Source organism: Dendrobates tinctorius, unplaced genomic scaffold (genome assembly GCF_039654945.1).
Source record: "Dendrobates tinctorius isolate UK_male_01 unplaced genomic scaffold, ASM3965494v1 ptg000180l, whole genome shotgun sequence".
In the NCBI taxonomy this organism is placed as follows: Eukaryota; Metazoa; Chordata; class Amphibia; order Anura; family Dendrobatidae; genus Dendrobates; species Dendrobates tinctorius.
The window spans coordinates 2,026,343-2,037,105 of NW_027361847.1; the positions used below are offsets into that span (position 1 = coordinate 2,026,343).

General features: G+C 46.8%; 1 protein-coding gene across 1 annotated transcript in view; it reads left to right on the plus strand.

Moving 5' to 3' along the window:
• LOC141054881 (uncharacterized) overlaps positions 1 to 10,443 on the plus strand; it is a 165,265-nt gene extending 154,822 nt beyond the window's left edge. Inside the window, 1 exon segment of the mRNA XM_073551765.1 lies at positions 9,867 to 10,443. Within this exon segment, the coding sequence (XP_073407866.1) occupies positions 9,867 to 10,399 (533 nt within the window). The 3' untranslated portion in view covers positions 10,400 to 10,443.
• The last annotated feature ends 320 nt before the right edge of the window (positions 10,444 to 10,763 follow it).

Genomic DNA, 10,763 nt, shown 5'->3' on the forward strand with positions numbered 1-10,763 from the left:
CAGATAATCAACAACAGCATCGACAGGCGGTGTGGGTTAATGGGAAATGTATGCAGGGACTAAGAGATTCCGGAGCAACTTTGACCCTTATGAAGCCTCATCTCGTTCTGGACCAAGAGAAGATGGACCGGACAGTGGCGTCCATGTAGCCAGGGGAGCCATACATCGACTGCCCACTGCTAGGATTCACCTGAACTGGGGAGTCGGGGATGGCTTTGATGAGGTTGGCCTGATGGAGGATTTGCCTGCGGATGTCTTGCTGGGAAATGACTTGGGGGCCCATGCCGTCTGCATTCTCGGTCACCCCTCTGGCTGAGACCTATCCTGTGACCACCCGGAGACAAGCGCGAGCTGCGGAGGCGGAATCACACTCAGAGGAGGCCCAGGTAAGGCACCACAGCCCTACATGTATTCCCATAGCCAGACACATTTCTTGGGCCACCCCAGCTGAGTTTAAAAGGGAGGTACTTGAGGATCCCTCATTACAGGGGTATTGTGGGAAGGCAAAGGAGGGGAGAGGAGTACTGGAAGGGGAACAGTTTGTATGGCATCAGGGACTCCTATACCGAGTTACAGAGCAGCGCCACACAGGGACGAGCACCACTATAAAACGACAGCTGGTAGTGCCCAAGGAGTATAGGCAGGAGCTACTGCGAATCTCTCAAGACATACCCTTGGCCGGGCACCTCGGCGTCAGTCACACCAGGCATCATCTGACACAAAACTTTTTAGCCGGGGGTAACCTATGATGTTCGTCAGTACTGCCAGACCTGTGACAGTTGCCAGCGCATTGGCAAGAGAGGAGATCGCTGCAAGGCCAAATTACACCCCCTCCCCATTGTGGAGGAACCATTTAGCCGAGTAGCGGTCGATCTGATAGGGCCATTAGCCAAACCCTGTCCATTAGGGAAAAAATATATATTGACAGTGGTAGATTATGTCACACGGTATCCAGAGGCGGTTGCACTATCTAACATACTGGCAGAGACAGTGACAGCTGCCCTGCTCCAGGGTTTCTCACGGGTTGGAATCCCCTGGGAGGTTATCTCGGACCAGGGTACCCAGTTTACAGCAGAGGTGACCAACCAACTGTGGAAGTTATGTGGCATAAAGTCCATTAGAAGCGCCCCGTACCACCCGCAAACCAATGGGTTGTGTGAATATTTTAATGGAACATTAAAACAACTCATTGGGACTTTTACCAGGACCTACAGGGACTGAGAGAAATTCTTGCCACACCTCCTGTTTGCCTATCGGGAGGTGCCCCAAGAATCCATGGGGTTCTCCCTGTTCGAACTCTTATACGGGAGGCGGGTAAGGGGACCCTTAGACTTAGTGCGAGAACACTGGGAAGGGGAGGGAACCATAGAAGGGATACCTATTGTGCCCTATGTGCTGGAATTCCAGGACCGCCTACAGGAGCTGACTCAGCCTGTACGTGGGAACATGCAGGCGGCCCAACGGCGCCAGCGCGTGTGGTACGATCGGAGGGCCAGAGAACGCACCTTTGAGATAGGACAGAAGGTCCTGGTGTTAGAACCAACTAGGCAGAACAAGTTCAAAGCTTCATGGCAGGGGCCCCACCAGGTAGTGGGTAAAATAGCCGACACCACCTACAATGTTGCCGATTGTGACGACCCCAGGGTTATCCGAGTATTCCACATGAATATGCTGAAGCCCTACCGGGAGTGCCCGGAAGAGGTAGTGGCCATCTGTGCACCTGAAGCAGAGGATTTAGCAGGACTCCCCTTGCCTGATGTCTTAGGGGAGATGACTCAATCTAAAACATGAGACCAGGTACGCTTGGGAGAAAACCTAGGGCCCCGGGAGAAACAGCAGGCGGAGACGTTGTTGAGGCAGCGACAGAGGATGTTTTGAGAGAGACGGGGCACACCCGCCTGGCACAACACAAGGTTGAGACCCAGGATCAGACCCCCTGAGACAACCCCCCTTCCGTGTCCCTGAGTCTGTACGAGACGGGATGCGACGAGATACAAGAGATGTTGCGTTTAGGGGTCATTGAAGAGTCAGTCCCTGGGCATCCCCCCGTAGTGTTAGTACCCAAGAAGGATGGGACTACCCGGTTTTGCGTAGACTATCGCAAGCTAAATGAGAAAACAGTGACGGATGCGTATCCCATGCCGCGTGTGGATGAGTTGTTAGACCTGCTGGCAGGGGAAAAGTATTTGACCACCATCGATCTATGCAAAGGCTATTGGTAGATTCCCCTAAGTCCTGACGCTACTTCCAAGTCTGCATTTGTCACCCCGTTCGGCTTATTCCAGTTTTGAGTTATGCCATTCGGAATGAAGAATGCCCCTGAGACCTTCCCGGGGCTGGCTGACCGGATTCTGGATGGTCTCCTCCAGGACTATGCTTGTGCCTACCTGGATGACATCGCCATCTACAGCTCGACATGGGATGAGCAACTAAATCATCTAGAGACAGTATTGGACAGGATTCACAAGGCCGGAATCACCTTGAACCCCAACAAGTGTCACGTGGGTAAAGCAGAGGTTCAGTATTTAGGACATTGGGTGGGAAGTGGGAAACAGCGACCAGAACCAGCCAAGATTGAGGCCATAGCCAAATGGCCCACTCCACGCACTAAAACCCAGGTCATGGCATTTCTAGGGACAGCAGGGTATTATAGGAAATTTGTCCCCAATTACAGCAGCATCGCCAAGCCCCTCACTGATCTGACCCATAAGAACCTCCCCCGCCAGGTAACCTGGACCCCCGAGTGTGAGGAAGCCTTTCGCCAGCTAAAGGACACCCTCACAAATACCCCAGTATTGGCCGCACCCGATCCAACTAAACGTTTCCTTGTTCACACAGCCGCTTCTATGTTTGGACTGGAGGCAGTGCTGAGCCAAGTCGGGCCGGACGGTCAAGACCATCCGGTAGCTTACCTGAGTCGGAAACTACTGCCCCGCGAAGTAAGCTATGCGGCCATCGAGAAGGAGTGCCTAGCGGTAGTATGGGCACGCAAGAAGTTACAACCATATTTGTATGGACGACAGTTTTCCCTCCTAACGGACCATAATCCCCTAGTGTGGCTTAATTGGGTCTCTGGAGACAACGCCAGATTACTGCGGTGGAGTTTAGCCCTACAACCTCTAGACCTCACCATCCACTACAGACCCGGCAAACAAAATGGTAACACCGATGGACTAAGTCGACAAACGGAACTTTTACCAACTCTATAGACTTCGGTCATCCCCAAGCCGATCCGTTAAGGATCAGACTGTGTATGCCTATCGCGTCGCTGAAAAGGGGAAGCCATGTTACAGAAACCCCAGCACCCTGAATAGGAGATGCATGTATGATAGGTGCAATGTGAGATGCATACCCCCTAATGCAGCAACCGACCGGCTGCGACCCCTGGTCAGAGGTAAACGAGATATCCCACTTCTGACCTCCCCCCACCTTTGTAAAACCCACGGTAAATGATCGGAGGTCGCCGGCCACCTGCGGCTATTGTAATGTACGTCTGGCGTCTCAATTGGAGCCTGTTATCTACTGGCCCGCCACATATTGATTGTCCTGTCCACTGTATGTATATATATTCTGAGACCGGTGAGTAAAATGTTGTCACACTGGAAATACGTTGAGAAGCAGTGATCTTTTATATGTTCCCATGTTACAAAGCCTTTCGAGCCAGCGTCCTTCATCCAGAAGTGAGGAAAAGCAGATTGGACCTCCTGAAACACGGGGTGGTAATATAAGAGGTATTACAGCAAAGAAGACCCCGTTACACTGCTCTTCAGCACTAACCTTAATTATTGGCAGCCCCTCCTACAATTAACCCTCTATGAACATCGTATCAGGCCCCACTAGCATACCCCATCTAGTGGCCCACAACATAATTACATCTACCAGGTCTATGGGGAGACTATGTACTAAGAGTGCCATCCTCTAATGTCCCAAGGAACGATGCACTAACTTTCCCTAACTATACATGTACAAAAAGCATATAATATCTGCAATACTATAATACAGGAATACAAGGCAATATATTACAGTTTTCTATTTAATGGTAACACATTCATGTGGCAATACCATAAACAATGAGCAGTAATACATAGTTATAATGTACATGTAGCAGTACCGCAGGCAATTATCATAAAACACATCTGTAAACATTAAAGGGAATCTGTCACCCCTTTTTTGAGATATCATATAATGATTAGTGTTGAGCATTCCGATACTGCAAATATCGGGTATCGGAATTCCGATACTGAGTTCCGATACTTTTTGCATATCGAATACCGGAATCGGAAGTTCCCATAATGCTATGAGCCAGTTTGACTTGATTCAGCCAATGAGGAATCCTAAGAAGTGTGGGCACATCCTGTTAGGCATGTAGGCATGTTAACTAATGGCATGGCTGTGATTGGCTGCGAGGAAACGACAAGTTCTCATTTCAATGCCAGAACACCCCCCCGGACGTTTATCTTAGAAGCAAGAGATGATATCTTGGAAACCGTGCAGACTAGCCACAGAAGTTAAATTACTTATTGTCAGCATTCTGCAGCCTAGATATGCACTGAGATTATGTGAAAAGCCCGGACAACCTGTTCTGTTATGTATTTCCGCCAAGTTGGATCGCCCGCCAGGGCTGGTGGGGTACTCGGTACCGGGCCCGTTGGTTTCAATGGGAGATGTCACTGTAGCTGTGACCCGGTCTGTGGCCCTGGGCGTCCATTGTAAAAGGGAAATGTTGAACGTGTGGATGATGATTAAAGTTTATGAGTGAATGAGTCATGGCGCTACCTGTGGTGTTCGGCAATGAAGATGTTAAGCCAACGCCGCAGACAGATCCTCTGGGACAGATGGTGTGGTGCAGCAATGATGTTGTGGCCCTCCACAGGTAGGGCTGGAGTCCCTGGGCAGTGTAGATGGAGAGGTAGTGAAGAGACATAGATGGTGCAGTGCCAGGCACAGAGATGTAGCAGTGCCGAGTGGGTTTGGGCAGGAATAAGTGGAGGACACCAGGGCATGTAGTTCCAAAGCTTTACTCACAGTCTGTTGTGCATACAGGTGCCCGCATCCGTGCCGTGTCCTCCGGGTCAGGGGCTCAGTCAACCTCCAAGCTAGATGAAGCACTCCGTTCCAACACTCCGCCAACATATGTGCCTTTTCTGAACGTCTCCCTCTATTGCTACACAACCCCTTTAACATAGTCAATATCTTTGTAACGCCGAACGTCTTTAAAAAAAAAAATAATTCCTGCTATTCCATTTGATTGGGCTAAACATCTATGCCTTTAATGTCTCCTCCACCTCCCCCAATACATTCTACATTATTCTTAGTCGTTTTCCTTCATGTAGAGTTAACACATGAAGGAAAGAAAGGGTTTATTTTAATTCCGATATTTCTGTCCCATTGACTTGCATTGGTTTCCGGTATCGGAATCGGCGATATCCGATACTTTTTGGGTATCGGTCCGATATTTCCCGATATCGGAAGGTATCGCTCAACACTAATAATGATATCATTCAATTGTGTGTCACATAAGGATTCTCTTAGTACTTTTGCTTCCCCCTGACCCCGCACCTTTCATGCATAAATACCTTTTTTATATCGGTTCAGATGTATGTAAACTGCCGCTGTCCAGTCCACTGGGCGGGGCTTATTCAACTGCTCCCCCCTCCCTGTCTTGCTCTACGCATTTCTTCTTGTGTAGAGCACGACAGGGCGGGGGGAGCAGTTGACATTATATCTCACCCCCTTCCACTCTTCCTTTCCTTGAACTTGGTCATCCTCAACCAAGGCATGATACAAAAACCAATAATAATAAAACCGCAAGAAAACCACCAGCCCTTTGGCTTAATATAAGCCCCATCCAGTACGCACCGCAGTCCATGGTGCACAGGTAACACTCCAAGTTCCCAGTCTTGTCCCGATTACGATAGGTAGTCCTAGGAGAGATGCTTCCCCTTCCCTTGAGTGGAGTACAGACTTTCTCTAGGTCTCCAGTTGAAGAGACAATCCTATTTCCAGCAGAATGGGCGCATCAAGCGCAACAACAAAAAAAGAGAGTCCATAGACTCTGTTTTTTCTGCCTAGTTCGCAGTCCTCTAGGCAATCAATATACACCGCCGACAACGTTTGTCTTCAGCGTTGCCAAAGAAAACCGAAAACACTTCCGCTCACCATAAGCGGGGAAAAACCTTTTTCTAGGGCCACAGTGCCCACAGGGATGCGGAACAGTCCCAAGAAAATGCAACAGGCATAATGATCCACAAACTTCAACGGCATGCACCGCATGTCGCTCCGTCATATGTCATCCCTGCAGCCACAGAGGATGTGGATGGTGCCACTACAGCACCGTCAGATCTCGGTGTCAGCAGATGATGGGGCCTGTACCAACTCCGGGAAGAGACCCACGCTCCCATATCTTCTAGATTTCCGTGCCCTGGTATGGGCCAAAGACGACTCCGCAGCCGCGGACTTCAAGATCTTACTGGGTGGAACAGCGACAGCGGCCACATCACGAAGGGGAGATCTGGACGGGAAGGTCTGCCCTTCCGCCTGAACGGCACTGGGGAAGTCCACGAGTATTCAGATGTGAGTTCCAGTCGTGGTCCCCCCCACATCCTGGGGGCTATCTATAGGAGCAGACGAAGAGGAAGTGGTCCAGACTCGGCGGATTCGAAGTTGAGGTACCTGGGGCACTCTCACCACTTTCCTATAATACATTCTGCACACTTCAGTCCCGCAGCCACATTCTTCCTTTTCACCACCAGCCGTACGCCATGATTCCAGGAGGTGCAGCACCTCAGCCCCTGGCTTTAGGGACTGAGGGGCCCCAGACTCCGCAGGGGCGAACTCAGCTTTCCACTGGCCAACGGGTTCCCGCATCTCCATCGCATCAGCCCTCTGCAGCCAATCCCAATAGATGCGGTCATATACGGCATATTTGTTCTGTGCCCACCTGCTCCCAGGGGGAACCACCTCCAGCCGCCGCCTCGCCCGTCCACTTCTGTTCAGTTGCAAGGGGCGTGGTTTCTTTCTCTTCATCCGCTCCCACCAGGGGCGGACCCGGGCATACTGACAGGCAAGGTTTGCAACAAAAAGGGATGGCAGTGCCCATGAAGGACGTGGTTTTCGCTGTTTACTTCTCCATTTCCCGCCATTCTCACCGCCGCCATCTTGGTCACAGTGAAGGTGCTAGTCTTTCCTCTCCAATCAGTCAAATTCAATGCAGCAGTCAAGTCCGGTGTTGTCAAAAAATTAGTAGTAGGCAAATTCAGCGCTTCTTCGTCAACAGCAACTTCTGACTCCTTCTTCTGGTCATCTTCCAGGGGTACAGCAGTCACACATACATTCTCATTATCTTTTTCAGCAGATTCTCCATATGGCAATGCAACCGCATCCTGCCAAACTCATCTCTTCCAAGTTCATCACTTGCAGCATTCCCAGCGCAGGTTCGAATCCTACCGACTACGCCAAGTGTAAGCGAGGGCCAGGACTGAAGTCATGACCTGTATTACTGTAGCAGCTGTGTCCAGGCCTTCCCCTACATGAAACAATCGGAGGGGAGTCTTGGAGCTGCCAAGAAATCAGTCCATGTGTCCAAATTAGGAATACCTAGAGTTTCAGAATTCTAACTAAAGTAATCTTGCAGAAAATAGAAAACAATTAACCTAGCAGGCCTGCGAGGCCCCCGGTATGCGTTCTAGGGTTAATCATGCACCTCAGGGGTCAGTCTGGTTTGTGGCTCAGGGGGCCACAATCCACGCTTTCGCTAAACAGTCTGGGTGAGTGTCTTACAGCAGATACATATTTTGAGGCTTAGATAGTAACTAAATGTACCCAAGAAGATTATTACCCTATGAATGTGTAAGAGGGTGAGATATAATGTCTTTCATGCTTCCCTTCCCTCTGATTGTCTTCCGGTTCTTAATGTTTACAGATGTGTTTTATGATAATTGCCTGCAGTCTTGCTTCATGTTTAACTATGTATTACCGCTAATTGTTTATGGTATTGCCACATGAATATGTTACCATTTCATAGAAAACTGTAATATATTGCCTTGTATTCCTGTATTATAGTATTGCAGATTTCACAACAGAAAACCTAGCAACAGTCACAGATAAATCCATCACCAAACGCCTTCTCCAGTAACAACCACCAACAACCTCCAACCATGCAGCATAAGCAATCTCCTCTGACAGTGAGTGCTAGCCTGGGCCCAAATTATATAGGAGATGGGAGTGGCTAACAGTGCTCAGCTGAGGCCTTAGCTCCAGGAGCTCTCAACAGAGCAGATTAACCCCTGCACTGCTAAAAAAAATTTTTTTACACCGTTTAATATGAAGGTGAAGTGCTTCTAATCAGTGCAGGAATAGGAGAAATCAGATATCAGATGCTGTGGTCTTTTGGCTCCTCCTTGTCATGGTAAACCTGTGAAACCACCACTGACTTATGCCACTGTCAGCAGTTTATAAGTGCTATTCACTTTACCCATCATTGTTTTAATATTAAGTGATATAAAAAATAAATAAATAGTAATAGTGCAAGGAAATAATTTGGGAACTTAGCTAACATGTTTTTTGATATAAAAAAAAATGCAGAAGCCATCCCACCTCTTCAAAGTGACCGTAATTAGGACAATCCTAAATCTAATATTAAAAACCTTACAATGGTAAAAGAAAATTCCACTCACAAATAATACTCTCACAAGCAACAGAGGTATACACCAGGGTGTGAAGGACGGAGTAAGAAAACAAAGCAGGAATGGATGAGGAATTTCCAAGCGTACAAACCAAGCAACCGTCGCCCAGTAAACTCCTCCAGCACTCCAAACACCAGCTCCTCTCTCTCTCCAGATCTTTTTAGCAAATGCTATCTCAGACAATGATCTGGCCTGCAGACCTACTTTTTATATGAGAGAGGAGTGGTTAACCAAGCACAGCTGAAAGCAGGGATTTCCACATGGCCGATTAACCCCTGTCCTGCTGAAAGAAACAAACATCCTTAATACGCCGGAGAAGTGCTTCTTCTCAGCGGCAAAGCAGGAACCATCAGATACTGCGGTCTTCTGGCTCTGTTCTGTCGCGGTAACCCCATGACAGCGACCATATAAAAAAAAATGCAAAAGCCATCCCACCTCTTCACAGTGACCGTAATTGGGACAATCCTAAATCTGATATTAAAAACCTTACCGTTTGTCAAGTGGCATGTCGTTGTCTTCCTTATTACCGGTCTTTTCACTGTCTGGCGTTTTCATTGTAAGCTCCATAAAATATATTTAGAAATCTCTTTTGTTGTAGATTAGATGTGATTTTTTTCATTCTTTCATCCTCATAGGAAATCTTTGTGAGAATAACGGTTTATCACTCAATTGTAAAAAAGAAGAAGATATCGGGAAGCAGTCTAATGGAGAAAACCTCATTACCCTTCATGGAGCTCCTGGACTTCCCAGCACTTCACGTTCTTATAATCCTCCTAATCATGAGGAACCCTCTCCTGAGCAATCTCACATTGTTACCACAATTCCAGGTGACAAAGTGGATACAAGATTCCAGTGTGACAAGCAACTTGCAAAAATCTCAGTTTATTTAACACAAAGAAAGCTTTACAGATAAAGGAAGTCTTATTACACATCAGAGAGTTCATACAAGAGAAAACCCATTTTTTTTTTCAAAATGTGGGAAATGCTTTACAACTAAATCACAATTTGTTATACATGAGAGAATTCACACAGGAGAAAAGCCATTTTCATGTTTAGAATGTAGGAAGGCCTTCACAGATAAAGCGAGTCTTAGTAGACAATGGAGACTTCATACAGGAGTGAAGCCATATGCATGTTCAGAATGTGGGGAAAGCTTTATAGATAAAGGGAGTCCTATTATACATCAGAGAATGCACACAGGAGAAAAGTCATATTCCTGTTCAGAATGTGGGAAGACCTTCGCTTTTAAAGGGCTTCTTATTAAACATCAGAGAATTCACACAGGAGAGAAGCCGTATTCATGTTCAGAATGTGGGAAATGCTTTACAGCTGAAGAGAATCTTATTAAACATCAGAGAAGTCACACAGGAGAAAAACCATTTTCTTGTTCACTATGTGGGAAGTCCTTCACAGATAAAGGGAATCTTACTAGACAGCAAAGCATTCATACTAGAAAAAAACCATGTTCATGTTCAGAATGTGGGAAATGTTTTAGAGATAATTCAGTGCTTGTTAGACATCAGAGAGTTCACACAGGAGAGAAGCCGTATTCATGTTCGTTCTGTGAGAAATGCTTTACAGCTAAATCAAATCTTGTGCAACATGAGAAAAGTCATAGAGGAGAGAAGCCGTATTCATGTTCACTATGTGGGAAATCTTTTAAGTATAAATCATGTCTTGTAAAACACAAGAGGCTTGCAGGAAATAAACTGTAATTATGTTATATGTTTTTTTAAATGTTAATAAACATTGCTCAGCATAAATAATTACACCCCCTTTGATCGGTAAGATTTTAATTAATTTCACACAGAACACAAGAAAAACTTCTAAAATTTTGCCAGTGCTGAGTTTCATAGAACATTTTTTTGAATAAAAACATAAAAGTAAGGTTAATAATATAAATGTCATTACGCAATCTTCAGGTTTACTCAAATTAGTTGAGGAAAAAATTAGTGCACCCCACAAGCTACTACATCTAGCATTTTGTATGGTTTCCATGATTTGTAATCACAGCACCAAGTCTTTCTAGGCCTGGAATGGACTAGTTGGTGACATAATACACCTTCTATCTTTTTTTCC